The 23,752-nt window shown below is 40.3% G+C and overlaps 1 protein-coding gene across 6 annotated transcripts in view; it reads right to left on the minus strand.

Annotated features, from left to right (window-relative positions):
* RFX3 (regulatory factor X3) overlaps positions 1–23,752 on the minus strand; it is a 224,251-nt gene that overhangs the window by 46,348 nt on the left and 154,151 nt on the right. For 5 of the 6 annotated variants that reach the window (XM_044286847.1, XM_044286829.1, XM_044286823.1 and 2 more), the window contains 3 exons: positions 20,449–20,546; positions 15,813–16,071; positions 5,702–5,776 (listed from right to left, as the gene is read on the minus strand). In XM_044286847.1, coding sequence (XP_044142782.1) covers positions 5,702–5,776; positions 15,813–16,071; positions 20,449–20,546 — 432 coding nt within the window. The remainder of the gene's footprint in view (positions 1–5,701; positions 5,777–15,812; positions 16,072–20,448; positions 20,547–23,752) is intronic. The other variant, XM_044286838.1, reaches the window with a different exon arrangement.

Genomic DNA, 23,752 nt, shown 5'->3' on the forward strand with positions numbered 1-23,752 from the left:
GTGAGCGAGTGACGTTACACCGCCGCCCGCTCTGCCTGTTACCGGAGCTTCATTGTAAGGTAATAAAGATCATAGCCCTGATTTAAAGTTCAAGTTACTGCAGGTTAAGGAATAGTCTTTAGATATTATACCGCTGTGAGCTGCGGGGCCGGTGTATTGGGGGGCACTGTTATGGGGGAGATCTGTGGATGACACATATAGCATACGATGCTATATAGTGTCATCCATAGATCCCCCATAGCAGTGTCATCCACAGATCCCCCTCCAATAGCAGTGTCATCCACAGATCCCCCTCCAATAGCAGTGTCATCCACAGATCCTTCTCCTCATAACAGTGCCATCCACTGACCGCCCTCCCCATAACAGTGCCATCCACAGATCCCCCCCCAATAACAGTGCCATCCACAGATCCCCCATGGCAATGGACCCACCATCTTTTCCCAGACCCTAGTAGTTCCTATGTGGGAAACTGGGAATGTGAAAAGAAAAAGATAGGTTACCATGGCAGCCAGGATGCTTCTGAAGCCCTGGATGCCATTGTCAGTTCCCTGGACTGGAGAAGATTGTCTTGGAGACAGGGAGGGCTGGGCAGGCAGGAGTAGTCTTATATGGCGAGTATAGTCCAAACACTATATTTTAAATGGAAAAGTTGGGGGGTCGTCTTATGCGCCCAGTCGTCTTATACACTGGAAAATACGGTAATATATTACTCCTTTTGTATTACAGGTAATATGGTTTTCAATCTTATATCATCCCTTATTTCAAAAATAGGATTTTTTATTTGCTATTTAGCTATCCTGCAATTGCAGCACATTTTGCAGGGAAATAAACCTTTCTTGATTTTACTTATATTAGTAAGCTCTTTTTTTCTGGATAGATTTTATAGAGGGGGCTATTATAATTATCTAGATTTTGTGCTTTCCTAAATGTAAAAATTGGACGTGTGGGGATCTTATCTCCTATCAGTTTGTCTTGTCTTAAAATATCCCAATGACATCTCACAATCCTTTTGAGAACCTTCTCTCCTTCACTATATCTTGTTATTATTGGGACCTTAATCAGGTTTTCCCTTTTTTCTTTCTTCGCCATTTATTTATGTTGTTATTTCTTTTTTTATGGTTTTATTCCATAATAATTCATTACGGTCCAGCTCTTTTATTTGTTTTACAATGGGTTCCAGATTATGTATTTTGTATCCTTTTTCAACAAACTTTCTGTTTAGCTGAGTGGTTTCTATCTCAAAATGTGCAATGCTACTGCAATTCCTGCGGACCCTAATGTACTGGCTGCGAGGGATATTTGTCAGCCAGATTGATAAGTGGCAGCTATCAAGTGGTATAAAACTATTACTATCTGTGGGCTTATGATATGTTTTGGTGTGTATTTGACTGTTTTTAATAAAAATAGTCAAGTCCAGAAAACTGATTGTTGCCGACTTCAATGGGGTATAAAGTGCAAATAAAACTCATTTTTATTAATCTCATAAAAAATTGATTCAATAGGGATTCCCCTCCTTTCCAGATAAAAACAATATCATTTATAAATCTTTTCCAGAGGACCAGATTATTATATTTGTTGAGTAAGGGCAGTAAGACTTATTTTAAATAACCCAGCAGCGGCTCCCCGGCTTTTAAACTGGGGACAAAGATTAAATTAACCGTAGCGCATGTGTAACACTTTACCATAGTTTTAAACATAGTAAAACATAATAGTAAATATACAAATTTGGTATCACCATAATTTTACTGACTAATAGAACACGGTAGTCATGTCATTTCTAGCACACAGTGAACACCACAGAAACAAATCCCCGAAAAATGTCGTAACCATTTTTTTTCTTTTTTTCTTTGGCAAATTAAATGGGGACATTAAAAAATACAAAAAATAATAATACACAAATAGTACACAAAAAAGAAGCCGTCATCTGGATGCAAATGGAAATTTAAAATGTTATGGCTCTTGGAAAGCAGAAAGGTAAAAAGGAAAGAGCAAAACCCCAAAATTGGCCTAGTCCTTATTGGGTTAAAGAATAACCCCTGAAAATTCCATAACTGTCCAGATCGGATAACCTCTTCCATTAACAATGTCAAATGCTCATCACTCATAAAATAATTTCTCTATTTCAACCAGTCATAAGCCAGCTTTTAATATAAAGACACATCACTACTTTTAGCCTGCATTAGAAGTACGGTTATTAGAGCTGGGGTATACTAAAAATAAAACATTCTAATTTTGGTCATTTCCCATCAATAAGTCATTTTTAGTTACATTAATTACATTGACAAAGGCCTCATTGAGTGGGCCGAAACGTTGCCTGGGAAATAAATTGGGTCATCACCTTTTCACCTAAAGTTGGAGTGCTGCCTCGTTTATTGGATTTATTATACAGTGGAAGAGACGCCTGCCTTCCCTGAGGATTTGCACCCTATTCACGCTGTCTAACTGTGCTGCTGCTTTATCTGTGTTTGTAGTTACATTAATAGTTATATTTTTTTTTTCAAATGTTTATTTAACTGACACTTTTACTAATTAGTGTCATGAATTTCATTAAGGGAGCTGTCAGTCAGATTAGTGTGGACTTGTTTCTAGCACATATAGACCATCTAAAATAGCACAACACCAGAGAAATATTCAGATGCTCCATAGGAAAAAAGCAGATAAAAAGAATCTATAAACTGATCATGATTTCATGTTGCATTAATAATCCCTTTTGTGCACTCTCTTTTATCACTTAGCAAAAAGTATTCAAATACTAAAATGCTTCTATGTATATTTATCGATTTGTGCTACTACTTTTTTTTTGCTTTTCTCATAATCATCATTGACTTTGTACATCTGTAAAATAAAATAACAAATAAAAACAATAATCATCTACTCTAATAGCAGTGGCCAAGAGAAAGTAATCATACTGAATATATATACAGATTGGCCCCATTGGATTCAGCTCAGATTTTTTCAGTGGGAAGGGAGTCATGTGATGCATCAATCTTGGCTAGAACTTACTCAGAAACTTCAATTTTGACTTATCTCTACCTGTTTAGGAGTCAAGTGAGGTCAAAGATTCCTAAAGTGCTTCACATGATGTGTTTGATGTGTCCACCATTCTTTTGGTTTAATGTTTAATTCAGTCTTCATGAATACATATTTCTTCACAGCAGTGTGGGAACCACCATTTCAGGTGAGCCATATTGCATATATATTGCATATGCAGATGGCTGGAGGTGCAGTTCCCTGGACACTGGATTGAGCATTGAGGTCGGACAGAATGGCCCCAAGGACGCTGGACTTAACACCTTTGGACTTTTATCTCTAGGGTCATTTAAAGTCCCTTATGTATGCGGAAAAAGTACACAGTATGGCTCACCTGAAATAGAAAATCCTCCAGTGCTGTGAAGTATCATCTGCAGTTCTTCAGCATGTTCACAGATTAGATGTTAAACATGTGCATCCAGCAGAACGGTGTATACATAGAACACTTCATGCAAAGCACTTTAGGAAATGTTAACCTTGATTAATTCCTAAACAGGTAAAGATAAGTCAAAACTGACACTTCCAGTGTGTTTCTGACTAAATTCTAGACAAGACTGATATATCACAGGACCTTCTCAATGGAAAACCCTGAGCTGAATGCTGAAAATGTTTTCTCCACCAAATACTGCAGCTTCCCTACCAAAAACTGGAAGTCAATTTTCTACAAATTACACCTGGTTAAAAGGGTGTGTCCAGACTTTTGCCGCACCCTAACTTTAGAAGAGAGTTAACTGAATTGTGCATATAACTACTGCAATGTTTTTTGTTTTGTTTTTACACACAGTAGGCAGATTTACTAACCAGGTCTAATATTTAGACTGCATAAACTTAGACTACAAGGTCTAAAGATGTGCCAAATGTATCTAATAAAGTATGTACATATTTAGAGACTTTTTCCTAATTTCACACCACCTAGTGGTTGGCTTACTATGCAGCCACATTTTGGTGCACATTTTTACATCTTACGCCATGCCCATTTCCAACTTAGCGACACTGTGTTGTCAAGTGAAGTGCTAAAATAGTCTAAAACACTTCATAAATGTGAAATACAGCATGTGAGACAGAATTCTGGTGCAGAAATTACATAGTTTTACAACAGAAATGTAAGCATAGGTTCATTTATACCCAGCCCTTCTTTCCAGAGAAGCTCCTGAAATATCCAACTTTTGAAAAGGATCAATAGATTAGTGTCAATCTACACTGCATCCTAATCCCTACAACTCGTATTTTATCTCATGGTTTATTGTTTTTTGATGTGAAAAGGTTTGTATAATCAGCTCATAGTTGTGATAAAGTCTACATAAAAAAAACTGTCGAAGAATCTGGACCTGCATTTTTCATACAGTGAAGCTCATATAACCCTGGTTGACCACAACTAGAGTTGGTAGGTATGTTCAGGCAGTAGTTTCCAGATGCAAGCTCTGTGCAGAGCCTTCCTATGTTTGAAAGTTGCCATGGGACATGAAAACTCTAATGCCAAGAAAATGTCTACAATCTTTTGTAGGTTGCAAACCACTTTTAAATACGACAAATATTGTTGAGGCACGTGGAAAAGCCTATTAAAGATATGACCTAGTGAGAAGTCTTTGAGTATTAACTTCCAACTATATGGTTTTGACCCCACCCTAGTATCAAATTCTAGAAATACGATGACATCCTTATGGACGCTAGTGTAAAACATTATCTGCAGCTGTGAACAGCTAGACCATCACATGTGGCGAGACACTGGTTAAAGGGGTTATCCCATGAGTAATGTAAAAAATTCAAATCCAATATCTTATAGTACATGACAGTCTCTAACAAAGCTGGAACCAGCCTTGTTCCATCACATGGGTCCAGAGATCTTTCCATTCATTCTTCTGCTAGATTAATTTGCACCCATCTACTTTCCATTACCTTTTGAGGAATTAGATGAAGTGAGGACTTTCATTGACTTATTGTCCACTAATGATAGATACAAAATAAACTAGAGAAAGCATGCATTTCACGAAATTCAATATAATTTATGATGTGATATCATATGAAGTTACATTGACAACCCATCATATCAAAACGTAGTCATTTATTCAGTTTACAATGACAGGTGCCTAAGACGTATGTCAGTGGCACTAGGATACCAGACAGATAGAAAGTCCAGTGTGTCCAGAGTGTCAGGTCATCTCAAACAGCAAATGTGTCATCTCATTTGCTGGTTTATTCCTCCACAAAACTGATGACTCTCAACACACTTGCTGTATGGGAACAAAAAGAAAAACATTGGCTTCAACTGTTCCATGTATTCAATGTTTTCTAGTCTTCTTGTAGAGGAATTTGTGCCAATGCATAGTGCAATGTCGGACAGATTGTGCATAGTATATATAAACGTGAACTTTACCATGCAAAGCCAGCATGAACAGTAAGCTTAGATACACAAAATAATAGAAAATAAGGCATTTTGTGGTGATTTTAGAGAAGGTCATGAAAGCATAGGTCCCATGCACATGATCCATATATCAGTTGTGAATTAAAAGGGCCAGCAGGGTACTGAGTGGCAGCAGATAGGCACGGCCACTTTTAGTTTTCTAAAACTTAAATTGGAAAGGAACATGTGCTTTCAAAACAAACATGAAGAACTGGAAAAAACTAGCAAAAGTCATGCAGAAAAGAGAGGATATTAAAAGAAGGGACTTACATGGCTGTTGAGAAGAGAGCTTCTGTGACTTGAAAGGCCGTCAGACTTTTGCAGTGTCTCAATCGCCATTTCAATCTGATAATAGATGTCATTGAAAATAGGCTCAAGACAAGATAGCATGAAAAAGCAAAAGCATCAGTGACCGACAATTATATTTCATCAAAAACACTAATAAACTACTCTCCACAAAAAAAAAAAGAAGATAACATGCATTTCATTACCCCAGCGCCCACCACCAAATCAAAGAAAGGAGGAGCTCCCAATAACAGAAATAAAACCATAACCAGGTTACATACAGTGCAATCGGAAAGCCTTCAGACCCTTTCACTTTTTTCACATTTGGTTATGCTACAACCTTATGTTAATAAAATCTAGTTTTTCCTCATCATTCTGCACTCAATGCTCTATAATGAGAAAGCGAAAACAGAATGTCAGAAATAATGTATTGTAAAGGAAAAAACTAAAATCTTGTATTGACCTAACTATTCATACCCTTTACTTGGACTTACTTGAAGCACCTTTGGCAGCGATCAAAGCCTTCAGTGTTCTTCGGTATGATGCCACAAGAATTGCACACCTGGATTTGGGGAGTTTTTGCCATTTTTCTCTGCAGACCTTCCCAAGCTCTGTCTGGTTGGATGGGGACCGTCGGTAAACAGCCTTTTTCCTGTCTCTCCACAGATGTTCAATTAGGTTAAAGTCAGGGATCAATGTCTTGTGTGAAGTTGAACCTGCATCCCGGTCTGAGGTCTGGACTGTTCTGGATCAGATTTTCATTAAGAATCTCTGTACTTTCTCTTAACCCTGACCAGTCTCCCTGTCCCAGCTGCTGAAAAACACCCCCACAACATGATGCTACTAACATGCTTCACTGTAGGGATGGTATTGGGCAGGTGATGAACAGTGCCTTGTTTCCTGAGACATGACGCTTAGAATTGAGGTAAAAAAGTTCAATCTTGGTTTCATTAGACCAGAGAATCTTGTTTCTCACAGTCTGAGAGTCCTTTAGGCGCTATTTTTGTAAACTCCAGGCACGCTTTCATGTGTCTTTTAATGAGGAGGGCCTTCTTTCTGGCCATTCTGCCATAAAGCTCAGAATGATAGAGTGCTTCTTGAAGTTTGTGACCATTTGAGTCCCTAAGGCCCTTCTCCCCTGATTACTTAGTTTGGTGGAACAGCTAGCCCTAGGAAGAATTCTGGTTGCTCCAAAAAATTTCCATGTAAAAATTAGGTAGGCAACAGTGGTTTCGGGAATTTTCAGCGCAAGAGAAATTTTTTGTACCATTCTTCAGACCTGTGCCTCCATGCAATTCTGTCGCTGAGCTTTACATGCAGTTACTTCCTCCTCACAGTTTTTTCTGTTATATTTATTGTCACCTGCGAGTCCTTATATAGACAGGAGTGTGTCTTTCCAAATCATGTTGAATCAACGGAATTTACCACAGGTGGATGCCACTAAAGGTGTAGAAACATCTCAAAGATGATTAAGAGAAATTGGAGGCACCAGAGCTAAATTTCAAGTGCCATAACAAGAGTCTGAATACTTATGTCGATGTAGAATTTTAGTTTTTTGTTTTTAATAAATTTGCAAAAATTCTGTTTTCACTTTCTCATTATGGGTTAGAACTTTTTTTTTTCATTTTAACAAATAACAAAATGTGAAAAAAGTGAAAGGGTCTGAAGAGTTTCCGAATGCATTTAAATGAGAAGGAGAATCAACAAGGCACACCTAGTGAAGTTCACTTTAACATAAGGCTGATTTTGTGATCAACCATCTCTTGTTGAATGAATCCACAATGCATTTACTACAGGTAAACATGATACGCGTAAGAAATAGGATCCCATAAAGATGGTCATTCACATTATACTATTGTCGGACCAGTTGACCATCTCATGTATATTAAATATTTGACTGACAGACGTTGAGGAGAAATTCAAGCAAGTTAAATGACTTCCATGATCCGCTGCTAATGCCATTCCAACACTAGTCTCATCCCTGCTGTATGCCACTTGCTGGACCTGGCTCTACAAGCCAGAAATGCCAGGAAAACCGACTTAGCCGATTAGATTCATTGCAAAGGTGCTGCTGAGCTAGGACAAAAAGTGTACAGCAGCATGGACCGGATCAGCATCGTAAGTGTGGCAGCAGGTGATCAGTGGAGGTAAGTAATCTTTTTGGATTTGGATTTCCCTTTAAAACTCCAGTTAAAGGGATTCCCATTAACAACATTTATTACTTAAAATAATAGGGGGTTTCAAGTCCCCTGTGTGTAGTGGTAGGGCATATGCCACTGCTGTGTAGTATACTATCCAGCGCCATAGAAGAGAAAGGACCTACATTCCCACCACTACTCCATTCACCCAGGGGTCCGGTGATCCCTGTTTTTCACGATCACTTGGGGTTTTAGCAGTAAGATCTCTAGAAGTGACACCGTAATTGGAAAAAAAAAGCAGGTCCATTCTCCTAGTCTCACAAAACTGCAAATAAAAATATTGCCTTATATGAGACTAGCGTTAACAATGCAATGCAAGGAGTGTCGGGGTAAAGCCTCATTCAGACGGCCGTATGTTGTCCGCAAAAATGCGGATCTGCTCTTTTGCAGACAGTTCAGCATGTCCGTAAAAAAAATGGATAGCATTCAGTATTTTTGCAGACCCATAGACTTTAATGGGGCCATGTCCTGATTTTCACAGACAAGTATAGGACATGTTTCATTTGTTTTGCGGAACCGTGGAATAGAAAAGTGAATGGGTCAGCATCTAATCCGCAAAAAACGGATCCGCATTTTTGCGGATAGCATACGGCCGTCTGAATGAACCCTTATACTACAATCAGAGGGGAATTAACAATTTCTTCTACTAGAAGGTGCATTTATTTCCTATCAGGAACATCATTTTAAATGGCTGAAACAATATTCAAGATCATTTCATTTTTATGATGTTCACCTTTTCCAAGAAACTGAAGAAACCCCATATGATAAATAGACATGGTGGAGTTTAAAAAGTTGGCAATTTTAAGTATGCCCGTAAAACCACGGGAGAGAATATAGTATATTACTGGGGAGAGTACAAGCATTAATGAGATTTGAGCGCCAATTACCCTGTCGCTGGTTCACTAGTTGTCCTTCCTTGGATAGCTTTTGGTAGGTACTAACCACTGCATACTGAGAACAACCCATATCTGCCATTTTGGAGATGCTCTGACCCAGTTTACTAACCATCCCTATCTGGCCCTTGTCAAAACCTTTCCGATCCTTATACCATTTTTACTGCTTCCAGCAGGTCAACTTCAAGTACTAACTGTTCATTTTCTGACTTCTCCCAACCCCTTGACAGCCGCCACTGTCAAGAGATAGTCAGTGTTATCCACGTCATATCTCAGTCGTTTTAATGTTACGACTGATCGGTGTATATTATAGACTATTCTAAATAATAATTACAGAAAGTTAGCAGATGTAAAAGGTGACCGACGTGGTAACTCCATATTTTTTGCTAGCAAAGCCATTACTTTTAGGCTGGATTTCCTCATTCAGGTTTTCAGATTCAGGAACGGATCATAAATGGAAGACACTAATAAGGGAAAGACTGAGGGGGATTTTTATTAAAGCTGGGGTTGTGCCGGTCTTAATTTATACTTCACTGGACTGAAATGCACAACAATTTTTAAGAGGGACACACCTCTTATTGTGGTGCACTTCAGGCTGCCCATGTGCAAGAACTGAAATACTCCAAATGTGTCAACCTGCGGAGGTCCAGCCCAAGATGAAAAATATGGGTGGGGACAGGAACACATTTTGTGTTTTTCTACTCTAGACAACTGCCGTAGAAGCTTAATGATTGACACCTATGTCTTCTCCTTTTTTTTTTTTTAAACACTCCTGGCTTTGGCTTCAGAAACCACATAAAAATCCTGGAAACACACCTTAACAAGAGGACATGCAATTCCTCAGGCTGGATAATTAAAGTGGAATTTAAAGATGAGCTACTTTGTTTTATGAAACATATATCGTTAGTATGGCGATTTCCAACTTATATGTGCCCAACATATCCAATATTTATCCAAATTCCAATAACAGAATTGACAGGAGAAGTAGTTCAAATGTGGAGCTGAATGAAAGTAAGTGGAAAGTGATGAAAGGGCTGAGTGGTGTCTGTGAAGCATTACTAGATGATGCTCGGTGTCACCTCGCCTCAGCTTACACTACTTGTGTTTTGACAGAACAGACATGGAAAAGAAGAGGAGAGTCGGCTAAAGTAATAGGTTTTCAGACAGGTACCTCATTGCGAGTGAAAGGAAAGGGAAATAGGACAGGGTTACAGAGCAGTTTTTATAAGCTTGACAAGGCTTTGCAATGCTTAGCGGCTTGACACTAAAATGCTGCTAGTGAGGCCTTGCTCGAAAGACTTTCTACTATTTTTAGCTTGGAAGAAATAATCACTTCTTCACTAGACGGTGATCATGAAACATGCAGAAATTAGAAAGGTGCTGTCTATCTGTGCTTTTTTAGGTCTTGCATAAATGTATATGTATTAGAAGTCATAATTTTTCTAGTAAGGTTTGACAGAATAATGTGTAATTGGTTTGGAAATAATTCCTACATGGAGCCACAATTAGTCAACTTATTTCATTTGCGATGTATGAAAAATGACACAACATAGATACTGAGCCCAGGAGTGTGTGTGTGGAGGGAGGGAGGGGGGTGGCGGGAATGGTGGCTCTGAACTCCTCCTTCTTTCTCTTTCCATTGTAAAAATCACTGCACTTTCATACAGCCACAACTAGAGGGAGCTCAGTGGCAACAGATTATTACAGCTTCTATTTCAGCCAGTTGTAACTACATACATTCCTGTTCACTGAGCTCCCCCTAGTGGAGGCTGCCAGCTTTGGAATAGATGGGAAGCAGGAGATTTATCAATGTATTTATACAAGTTGTCTCTGGTATGAAAATATTGAGAAATAAGGTGGTCAAAATGAATGCCATATTTATAAAGCACTTGTTCCACTTTTTTCTAACATAGAAGTCATAAAGTGGGTGGGAGCAAGGGTGACTTTTTTATTGCAACTTTTTAAATTAAAATTTAATCCGCTGAATAAAAAAATTAAAATAAATTCTGCAGAAATCTTAGCGGTTGTGCTTTGCATTTTTTGACAAGTATATGTGTACTGGGAATCTGGGTAGGGCACATGGGCCCATACTAAATTTTACCATGGGGGCACTATGAGGTTTGTCTATGCATCTTCCTGTCACTCAACTTTGTAAATGCATTGCTTTTTTTGTACTGATTTTTAATTACAGCCATAACCATAGCCCAGAGCTGTATTAACAATTCTGCAGGTTTTAGAGATGGAATTGCCTTGCCTTCCTTCCAAGCTCTATCACAGGAAATGTAATATTTACCAACGCTGCAGTTGGTAAATTCTGGGCATGTAATGCCCCAAGAATGCTCCAAACCTACCTAGGAACACCCACTTATGGACGAAGCTAACACAAATGTATCATCCTTGCCCATGTCACTCAGCCCTCCTACCAGACTAGCCAGTACAGTTTTCTCTTGGGATAACATTTGATTCTGCCCTGTTCTTTAAACCACACATCCAAACCCTTACCTCCACCTACCATTTTCAACTCATCAACATCTCTCATATTCGCTCCTTCCTCAACCCTGATTCAACCAAAATGCTAGTGCATGTCCTCATCATCTCCCACCTGGACTCCTGCAACATCTTCCCATCTAGCCCTCTTGCACCCCTGCAATCTCTCCTCAACTTGACTGCACGGTTAATCCACCTTTTCCCTTGTTTCTTCTCTGTATTTCTCCTTTGCCAATCCCTTCACTTGCTCCCCATTGTTGATCGATTTCAGTTCAAAATACTAACTACATATAAGGCGGTCCACAAATTGTCCCCTTCTTATATCTCTGTCCTGCTTTCCCCATACATCCCCAAATGTAATCTCCAATATTCATAACACTTCCTTCTTTGTTGTCCTCTTGTCTGCGCCTCCCACAATAGTCTACAAGATTTCTCACGTGCATCCTCCATACTCGGAAACTCACTACCCCGGCACATCAGACTTTATCCCAACATCCAAATCTTCCCTTCAAAAGTAACCTGAAAACCCACATCTTTAAGAAGGCGTAAAACATACCTACAATAAGCATGGTACCACGCACATCCAGATGAGCAGCCTTTACCCTTACCTACTGTATCTTTCCCCTTTCTATTCTAGACTGTAAGTTCTCAAGGGCAGGGTCCTTTACCCCTCTGTACCAGTCTGTTAATAAGCTCTTGCTTATCATACTTGTGTTTTATATTATATATGTGTACAGCGCAATGGAATGAATTGAGCTTTCAAATAACTAATAATAACTATATGTCCGATGTTTTTGTTGACTGTTTCCATTAGCAACAAGCAGAACTGTGAATATAGACCTGGTCTAGAACATATTCTGTAACTCTGTACAATCGAAAGGTAAGAGCAGGTTCACATCTGCAGAAGAGTTTCTGTTAGGGGCCTTTGTTGCCAACATACTGCATCATGCTATGCTATTTTCTCCAGCAGAATGATGGACACCATAATGGAAACCCGAAGAACCCTATTATATCAATGGGCTCCATTTGTCCGTTCCATTCTTTTTTTTTTCTTCATTTTTAGACTGAACATAGCCGTGGTAATGCAAGGTGTTTACAAGCCTATACATAAATTATTAAATGGGATTTGAAGATGAACATCCTCTTTCAGATCTTCCTAATTGTAAAGCTCTTGCTTTCAATACTGTGGCAAAAGGTGTGGTAGGTTAGCTTTTAATGTTAACAGGTGGCAAATGCTATTTCCTGAGAGAATGTGAGCTTCATAATAACTTTCAAGAGCAGGCAACCTAACCTTAGACTGGTAAAAAAAAGAACAGGTAAAAAAGAGATTCGAGAACATTTTGAGCTACACCTTGGCATAATTAGGTTCCAGGGTAATAAGTCTACATATTTATTCAGCGATGCATTCATCTATAAAGATTATTTTTCATTCTACCAACAACATGATTCATTTCATTTCACTATCAACTGGGAATGTGACCTTTTACATCCAATAATCCTTTATTTAACCTTCTGCTGTATAGGAGAAAGAAAATGAAATGCAGCATCATAGCGTGATGGACTGCAAGCGATCTAGATCATTTGGAGATTTCTATATAATTTCAAAGTATGCAGAAATGAATCCAATTAAGCATATCTCAGGCTTAGAGATGTGGAACGTGAACGAAAGGACGTAAGAGAACGTGATCGAGAATGCACAGTAGACAGAGCCGTTATTGTACAAATCGTGGTCAGACAAATCATTCTTACAGGTGCAATTAATACAATTATGTCTCACCTAGTAAGAACAAAAGCCACTGCTAAATATATTAACCCTTTAGACATAGGAGGTGCCAGCAGTTTAATAACGTCCGGTTTACATAATGCTGTTCTGCTGCTCTTTAAAATTGCACTGAAAAACGCATCAAAAATGCATGTGTTTTACAGGTGAAGGATGTTAACTCAATGAAGGAGATTTATCATATCCCCACGCCAGAACTGTGGCGCCAATATGCCATATTCTGTGCAAAAATTGGAACTTTTGGCCCCTTTTCCACCACACTCTCCAGTTTTGCTAAAAGTAGGCAGGACATGGGCGGGAAGGAAAGGGACCTAAGCATCCCGACACATTTACCATTACTTACGCCACTTTTCTCGACAAGCTGAGTGGTGTGCAACTGTATGCCTTTTATTTTTCGTATATCTCATGCTACCATATAGCTCCAAACTGTAAAAACTGCGTGGGCAATTATGCCAAAAAATGACATACGTTTTTTGGAATTCTTTGGTAATGCGTTTTTAAAAAGCAACTAAACAGCAATTTGTTAACCCACTTCACAAAATGTACCAAGTTTAAGTCTAGGACTGCTGAACATCTGTGATTCTCCGGTGTGGATTTCTCTGTAGACACTGGCACACAGTGTGGCTGCTGACTGGCTGATTAAGGGCTCTTTCACACCTGCGTTCTTTTCTTCCGGCATAGAGTTCCGTCGTCGGGGCTCTATGCCGGAAGAATTCTGATCAGTTTTATCCTAATGCATTCTGAATGGAGTGAAATCCGTTCAGGATGCATCAGGATGTCTTCAGTTCCGGACCGGAAAGTTTTTTGGCCGGAGAAAATACTGCAGCATGCTGCGCTTTTTGCTCCGGCCAAAAATCCTGAAGACTTGCCGCAAGGCCGGATCCGGAATGAATGCCCATTGAAAGGCATTGATCCGGATCCGGCCTTAAGCTAAACGTCATTTCGGCGCATTGCCGGATGCGACGTTTAGCTTTTTTCAATGGTTACCATGGCTGCCGGGACGCTAAAGTCCTGGCAGCCATGGTAAAGTGTAGCGGGGAGCGGGGGAGCAGCATACTTACCGTCCGTGCGGCTCCCGGGGCGCTCCAGAGTGATGTCAGGGCGCCCCACGCGCATGGATGACGTGATCGCATGGCACGTCATCCATGCGCATGGGACGCTCTGACGTCATTCTGGAGCGCCCCGGGAGCCGCGCGGACTGTAAGTATACCGCTCCCCCGCTCCTACTATGGCAACCAGGACTTTATTAGCGTCCTGGCTGCCATAGTAACACTGAAAGCATTTTGAAGACGGATCCATCTTCAAATGCTTTCAGTTCACTTGCGTTTTTTCCGGATCCGGCGTGTAATTCCAGCAAGTGGAGTACACGCCGGATCCGGACAACGCAAGTGTGAAAGAGGCCTTAGGTAACTTTCAGCTACAGAAGCAATTAGCATTGCTGAACAAAAAAGCTGTTTTAATATATGCAAATGAGCCTCTAGGAGCAAAGGGGAGGTTACCACTACACCTAGAGGCTCTGCTCTCTCTGCAGCTGCTGCGCCCTCTGCATTTGATTGACGGTGTAAACATGGTCACGACCGCCTGGCCCTGTAAATCAAAGTACAGAGGGTGTGGCAGAGACAGCTGGTTAGTTTTGGAGGAAAATACATAGATTTCACATGTAAAGATATTAAAGTATTGAGGTTTTAGTCTTATTAGCATTACACTTACCGTATATAAAATGTTTAGTTGTCTAATATATTTTTTCCCACTGTACTAAAGAAAATTATAAAATTGGAGCACATGTGTATGCCCTGGCATATAGCCTGTACCTTTTTTTTTATGTCTATTGATGTCAAATCACCCAGCTTCTGACTGTAATTATAGTAAAAGGGGCATGTACTAATGTTCTAGGCCAGATTTTCAGAGTAGAAAAGTCACAAAGTTTGTTGCAGTGCCATTTTGTGATAATATACCTTTTAACTCTTTTAAACACCCTTGCCACTTTTCCAAAAAGTGGGTGGGGCATGAGTGTAAGTAGGAGAGCCATGGGTGGGCCATACAACATGTGCGCCAGAAAACCGACACATATTACACCAGAGATCTACTTCAGCTCCTTACTAGAGTAGATTTCTGCACCTCTTACTAAAATGCTTGGCTCTTCTGCCCGGTTTTTTTTTTCTACTAAGACTGGCATGTGAAACACCGTAAATAACCCCCAATATGCAAGACTGCAGGAAGCCACACCCCTCCCATTAAGCCCTGACTATCCTTAAAAAACAGTTCAAATGTCTTAAACTTTCACACTAAGGACAACACATCTCCGGTCCTGATATCTATCGGAACTATAATCAACACTATGGCTCCAAACCTTCAGTTGCTTCGGCACATGCTTCCATATGCTCCTAATTTATCAAAGTCACAAGGAACACGAAAGGCTTGTTAAACCTGAGCACAACAGGACCAGTAAATTGGAAGAGAAAAACCAGCACGGATAAATATCATGTATTTGTAACACTTCTAGAGGTATTTATCTCTCTACGTAATGAAACGTGGTTCAACCAGTGACAAGTAGCTCCATGGTGACAAGTACTTGATAACAATTACCCAGGAAAAATGATGTGTGCTCATTAGCTATCAGAATGAAATGCATAACGAACAAGCTGCAACCTATCTTGGCATTCACAGTTGCCAAGGAGAAGGTCAATGGTCTGTTCACACCTGTAGCTTTTGGAAGAGAAGTTGGAGAAAGCACTTACTGTTGCTGGAGAGGCACGGGTTGTGTGACTCACAGAATGGCCTGAGTTTTCCATGGAGTTGCCAATCAGATAGGTTCCACCAGTGCTGCTAATGATTTGCCCTCCAGAGACCCCCATCTGAATAGCTCCAGTGCCGACCATGTTATGAGATGAGACCACTGTTGTCACCTGTGCAGATCCGCCTTGGGTGTCAAAGTAACTGCCCCCAGTGTTTTGGCTGTACATCTGAGTTTCTGTGTAAGGGTATGTTGTTGTCCGGCTTTAGGAAAGAATGGAAGACGTAATTAATGATTTTTTACATTTTATGTGCTTCTGTACAAATATGACACATACAAAGGAACCTAATTTCATCATTCATGATATGTGTTGGAGAGGCTGCCGATTATGGCTGTTCGCATCCTGTTTTTGCTGTACGATAATAGTTTATTTTTACCAATGAACAAAATGTATTCTGCAGCAGGATGACCCCAAACATAAAGCCAATGTCATTAAGAACTATCTTCAGTGTATAGCAGAACAAAGAGTCCTGGAAGTGACTATATGGCCACTCACAGGTATCTGATTTCATCATCATTCGATTCTGTCTGGGATTACATGAAGAAATTTGAGTAGGCCTACATCCACAAAAGATCTGTGCTTAGCTCTCCAAAATGGTTCCTGCTGAGTTCCTTCAAAAACTGTGTGCAAGTGTACCTAGAACTGGTGCCGTTTTCAAGGTAAAGACTGGTCACGCCAAATATCGATTGGATTTAGATTTCTCTTCACTTTGCATTTTGTTAATTGATAAAAATAAACTTCAATACAAAGTTTAATTTTTGGCTCAAGGTTTTTGAAGCAGATCTGTGCCAAAAAAAACACACAAAAAATGCATGGATTTACATGGAGCTAGTTTTTTCTGCTTCACGTTCATTTCGATGGTAGATTCAGCACTGATTCTGACCCAAGATAGGGCCACGCTGCTCCTTTTTTCCATGTGTAAAAAAAAAAAAGCAAGTGCTGCTTCCCTTTGAAATGAATTGGGAGACTTTTTTGGAGCGGATTTTGAGACAGAAATCAACACCAAGAAAATATGTGTGAACTGGGTATTGTAAATGCTACAGATTCTCCGCAGTGGAATTGCATGAGGAAAATCTGCAGCATTTACAGTAGCAGCAAAGTGGATGAGATATAAAAAATCTCCTCCGCACAGTGCAGAAATAGTCCGCACATAACGTCACATGGCAGCTCGTTAGTTTATATTGTGGATATCTCATGCTGATTTTACCCTGAGCAATACAGAGGGTGGAATCTGGCAAACTGGGACCATTTCCGCAGTCATTTCTGCAACAAATCAGCACCATTTGGTGTGGATTTTGCTGCTGCGGAATACTGGCAGATACCCTTAGGGTACAGCCTGATGGTGTGGCTGGCTGCATGCGGCCAACACATGCCCACTTGCGGCAGTCAGTGGTAGCATGACGTTTCCACAAAATTGTGCGTCCATTGGCTGCCATGGGTGGTCGTGGCTTGTTCGCATGCAGCCAGCCACACTGTCTAGTTGTACCCTAAGGATACGATCACATGGTGGCCGCACTGCGGTCGAGTACTTCGCAGCCGTACTGGCCGCAGCTTGCTCTTGTAAAACTAATGAGACTGCACTACTTATTCGGTCTGCATTGTTAACGGCCAAGTGGCACCTTCATTACCGAAAGGGCACTGACAACGCAGACCAACTAAATAGAGCGGTCTCATTAGTTTAACTAGAGCCAGCTGCGGCCCGTACGGCCACGTCACAACCGCGGCATGTGATTGTATCAGGCCTGCAGTCTGAACATCAAACAGATCCTGGCCTCTGTTTATCCAAGGGTGTATACGTATAGCAGGGTACATCAATCAATGTATGCGTATTCCCTCCTTCCGGTTGTGTCACAGAGAACAGCTGCACATTCAACATGTACAAATGGAGGCAGTAATAAAAAAAAAGGTTTATTTTATTCTGCTAATGAAGGAAATGAAAGTCCCTGAACCATAATAAACTCCTCTTTTGAATGATAATTGAAACCCATAAATAAGTTCTTCTCTACTTCATTAATACATTACAAATGACATCCCCTGTTAATTTCCATGACCTCAAGCACAATGATGAGATGTGCTCTGCCGCACGCTAGAAAGGCGTGCGAGCCTCAATCAACGACAAAGGGTTTTTCATGCAGGACCCAGCCTCATGCTTCATAGATGCACAGAGCTCAATTCTGAAAGGCTTGACCCGTATCTTCGCGGCAGCTACATGTAAGTGTATGGCAACTGTACTTCATTCATGTGCATGTTACCTCTGACCAGCTCCTAGTCATTACCAAACTACCTGAACATCTGCCACCTGAAAGCCTGATTTATCAAGCCCTGCTCAGTCACACGTATACGCACTGCACTGGAAGACCTCGCTACCAGGCCGTAATTAAATATAAAAAAATTTCTAATTTAGTAAAAATGTATTTATCAAGAAAAGTAGCGTATTTTATTTCAATACAAAAAAATAAAAAAATTCCTTAGGCTACATGCGCACGATTGTTAAGAATGGCCACGTGACGGCCGTTTAAGAAACACTGTCACACGGCCATTTTTAACACTAATTAAAGTTTATGGGGCTATTCACATGGCCGTTTTTTAACGGCCAGTGAATAGTGGCGGTCAAAAAATAGGACGTGTAGTATTTATGGCCGTTTTCACGGCCAGGCTGATCCCATTGAAATCACTTGGATCGTTAGTAATGGCCACTACGCTAGTTCAATATGGCATTTTAGGGGTTTAAAAAAAATACAAAACCACTCACCTCACCCACTTGCACAAGCAGAGGCAGTAACTCCCCTGTTGGATGTGACGGACCTGTGCTCAGTGTGATGGTGACGTTATGACGCTTGAGCACAGGTCCTTCACAATCAAGACAGAAGCGACTGCTTATGCATGAGCAAGTAGATAAGGCGAGTGATTTTTTTTTCTGCTAAAAAAAACAACAACTTACAGCTGAGAACCACTATGTGGGCCACTATGGGGGACATTATTACTGCTGGGACCACTATGGGGACATTATGGGCTACTATGGGGAACATTATTACTGCTTGGGCCACTATGGGGACATTATGGGCTACTATGGGGAACATTATTACTGCTTGGGCCACTATGGGGGATTTATTACTGCTGGGGCCATTATAGCGGAAATTATTAATCCTGGGGGCAACTATAAGGGTCATAATTACTTCTGGGGGCCACTATGGGGGATTTATTACTGCTGGGGGCCACTATGGGGAACATTATTACTGCTTGGGCCACTATGGGGACATTATGGGCTACTATGGGGAACATTATTACTGCTTGGGCCACTATGGGGGATTTATTACTGCTGGGGCCATTATAGCGGAAATTATTAATCCTGGGGGCAACTATAAGGGTCATAATTACTTCTGGGGGCCACTATGGGGGATTTATTACTGCTGGGGGCCACTATGGGGAACATTATTACTGCTGGGGGCCACTATGGGGGACATTATTACTGCTGGGGGCCACTATGGGGGACATTATTACTGCTGGGGGCCACTATGGGGGACATTATTACTGCTGAGGGCCATTATGTATACTGCAGGGGTTGGAATTTTATTAAAAAAAAAAAAAAAAAAAAAAGGCCAATGAAATTCTTCCATTTTTAACAGCCATAAAAAACGGATGCAAGGCGGATGCAAAATGGCCATTATAAATGGACAGATGGCTAGAAAATGGATGGATAAATGGTTGAAAGATGGCCATGGAAAACTGAGAGTGCGTCTATTCTTAATGGCTTTTTTTTTCTCTGCTGTGTGCAAGTAGCCTACTAGAAATAGAGATTCACAACATACAGAACGTGAAGCTGTTATGCTTGGGCATGTTGCCCAGAAGAAAGTCTTAAAGGGGTTATGATGTAGAAAATAAAAATCAGCCATCATATAGTACATGACAATACCTTTCTAAAAAAGCTAGAACCAGCCCTGCACCTCACATGGGTCCAGAGATCTCCACGTTCACTGCTCCAATTGTTCTGCTAGACTATCTTCAGTCTTACAGCTCAGGGGCCGTGTCCTTTCTGCTGCAGCTCTCTCCCTGTGACTGCCACAGAACATATGGCTGGTGACAGGTGAAGACTTAACTGAGCGCGTTCGATCAGCTCAGTGAGACGGACAAAAAATAACAAGCAGTAGGTGGCGCTATACAGATACATTTTATTGAGTAGCTCACTGGCTGTACTAAATGTTTCATTACATGCAATTACAAAAGTATTCCGATTCAGGTGATGCTTTCGAAAAATGTAGAATATACTTCGTGACACAACCCCTTTAAAGGTTATGGGCACTTTTCAGGGCATTTTTTTATTATTGCATTCTACTCACTTTAGGCTAAAAAATTTTTTTTTCTCAGCTAGTTTTTATTAAAAATGTTCAACAATTTTTCTTTTACAGCTTTCACTTTCAGTGCCTTTGCGGTAATTGAAACAGTAAATGAAAGTCACAAACTTCCCATCTAAATTATTATCTAAGCCTATCATTACAGGGCACCTCCCTAAGTAGACGCATCTAGGTGTGGACTAAAAACTCGGTATCAACACTTAACATATATATATAAAAACACTCACATTGCTCCATTTGTGTAGACAGCATCGCTTCCTTCAACATATTGTACCTGTGCTGGGTAAACATGCTGCACCTGTTGTACAGTCTGCACCTGCTGCACCTAAAGTGATACAAGTCTTTGGTTACTGAAATAATTCAAAATGAAGAATAAACAAGATACACGCACAGATTTAAGAAAACGGTCTACAAAAAATGCAACCAATCAATAAAACAAACATTTACAACCAATCACAGCACAGCTTTTATTGCTGAAGCGCATACAAGATGAAAGTTATGCGGTGAATCATTGGTATGGGCGACAAAGACATTTTTTTAGGCAGTTTCATACATTTTCCCCAAAGAATAGTTAAAGTCAACCTGACATATGGAATATGGAGTTTGAACAGGAGGAGCTGAGAAGATTCATATATAGTTATATATTTATATAAAAAAAACTCTGTCATTTATTGATCTCAATATCAGCTCTTTTTGGGCTTAGGACTCCAAAGTGTGCAACCTTATCAGTGATTGACAGGTAAATATTAGCTGAGAGACAGCTGTCAACTACTGATAGGACCGCCCACTGGACTCCTAAGCCCAAAAAGAGATTTAAATTAAAAAAATGACATGTTATACAGACATCTATCTATCAGTCTGCTCAGCTCCTCCAGCCCTATAACATGCTGCCAGCAGGTCAGGCTCCATTATCTTTGTAAAAGGTTCCCTTTAAATTATTTTTTATAACGTAGGTAGTTGGTAATTTTTATAATGACTTTAATGTTAGCATTTAAGATACGAATGTTTCAAAATGAATTCATTAGAAACCAGTGTCAGGGCATACTTATCATTACCAAGAATATTGTAAGGTACAAAATAACAGACTGCCACCTGCATCTAGCTGCCCTGTCAATGGAAATTAAAGAGCAAAACATCTAGTCTCATCGTAGGAGCATTCGACTACTCTAGAAAATGATCTCCACAAATGTGAAGTGTCAAGCAAATGTCAGGAGCCATACAGCATGGTCACATTGTGTCTCCAATATCCTGCCACTTGGTGACCCGGTGATATAAAGTTTGATTCTACTGCATCAGAAATAGTGTCATACAAAAATATCAAAGACTGTACCTTCTACTTTCTGTCTAAGCAGCAAATGTGGCATTTCAATGTTGGCATTAACATTGGCTGTCTACGGACGCAATGTTATATTATGTTGCTTTATTGAAAGTAAGTTAATCTAATCTGATGGGGAATAGAAGCCACACATGTTGTAATATGTCCCTTTCCCTCTTCTTTCTACCTTTTTTTGTCTGTAAATTGAGTTTATTCTAACAGGTGGCTGGTAGAGTACTGGAGAGGGAGTATATCTCACCCAGAATACTCAGATAAGTGAGGTAAAAAGAATCCAGGGAAGTTGGGTTGTTTCAGCAAAGTGTAGTTTGCTGAGACACTTATCTTAAAAGTGCTTTATGGGCTGGATTTTTATGGAAATGCATGTAGGTGTTAGTAGTGGGACTTGCCATTCTCTCCCCACTCCAGTACAACATTTTCCTCTAGCCTGAAGTAATCCCAGGTGTAGATGCTGGGCTCATTAGTGTGGGGATAAATATAGGGCTAAAATGCTTATTTAGCATCAGAAGCCTGGAAGCTGCATGACCTGTTGGCTGTGTAAAGCCAAACTTCTGTATATTATGCCGAGTGGCATAGGTGAGAAAAAAACCCAGACAGGCAAGGATTTTTGTTTTGTTGTCTATGTTCTATATTGATCCCTATAGAACTTGAATTGAAAATAAACAGTATTGGGCTTTTATACTGTTGAATCCAAGGAAATCTGTCATCGCCGATCCCATCCACTCAAGGACCAGTGACATAGTTTAATGTTCATATTTGTAAGTCCTCCCACAATCAGTTGTCAATGACTCTACATCGCCTCCGCAAAGGACATGAAGCATTGCACAGAGAACAAAGAAATAACTGGGCTGTCCATGTACTGCACAGGAAACCTGGGTCCGCCACTGAGGCTATCAGATGGATGTTATGAGTGACAGGCTCCCAAAAACAGTGTCCTTATCTAGTATTTGATAATGGATTTTCTGGACAACATTAAGAAGGTAGAATCAACTTATTGTATATTTAGTACTATATAATTAATAATTATGTTGGCTTGAAAAAGCCAACATACTGTTATTCGATTGTTTCAGCTTATTATTCAGTTTTATTATTCTTCTCCGCCCCCTCTTTTTCTATACGTTACTCCTTCTACAGTTTTGGGGTTACAAATGCCAAACTTTCCACACTTCTTCGACCTATAGTGAGGTAAGTTGCTTATGCTTTAATAAGCGATCCCACCCTGCGGCGGACCACCTAAGACCCCTTTTTGCCATTGACTTTGACAGGGAAAATTTTCAAATCGCTCCCACTCGCACAGTTTTGAAGCTACACTCCCCAAACTCGGACCACATATTGCTGGTGTCAACCCAAATAAAAAGGTACATTTTGAGGGCCCCCCAAAGTGGGAGGAGCTAGCAACAGCCAATGCAAATTTAGCTATTTTCTATACGCTACTCCTTCCCACAGTTTTAGGAGTACAATTACCAAACTTTGCACACTTGTTCGGCACATACCCGAATAGGTTGCTTGTTCTTTGTTAACCGATACCACCCTCCAGTCACCCAAGTGTCCCAAACTTAGCACAATTACTCACTGGGTGGCTGCGGTCAAAATTTAGGAAAAGTGGGTGGAGCCTAAAACAGCCAATCAGATTTCACCTATTGACTTCAATGCAAAACTTTCAAATAATGCCAGTCTCACAGTTTTAAAGCCAGAGGCCCAAATCTTGGCACAGACCATGACTGGGTTACTGGGCTTAAAATTTGGAAAACTGGGCGGAGCTTAAAAAGCCAATACAATATTACCTAGTGCTATGCAATGGTAATATTTGCTGCCATTCTTACACTGTTAATGGCAGGGTCTTCAAACTTGGTACATTCGGTTACTAGGTGACGGGAATTCTAATTTAAAAAGTGGGCGGAGCCACAAACAACTAATCAGAATTTACCTATTGACTTCAATGAGAAAATGTAAAAAGCAGTTATTCTTACAATATGAAAGCCAGAGTCCCCAAACTGGCACCATGGGTCACTGGGTGAGTGTGGTTAGAATTTAGGAAAAGTGAGTGGAGCCCATCACATTCTAGCCATTCGTTTTATATAGGAAAATTTAAATTACTGACGCTCTTTGACTCTTAATGGCAAGGTCCTCAAATTTGGCACAGTCATTGGGTGACTTGGGTTCAAATTTTAAAAAGTGGGTGGAGCCACAAACAGCTA

This window comes from Bufo gargarizans, chromosome 1, assembly GCF_014858855.1.
Source record: "Bufo gargarizans isolate SCDJY-AF-19 chromosome 1, ASM1485885v1, whole genome shotgun sequence".
NCBI classification, from domain to species: Eukaryota; Metazoa; Chordata; class Amphibia; order Anura; family Bufonidae; genus Bufo; species Bufo gargarizans.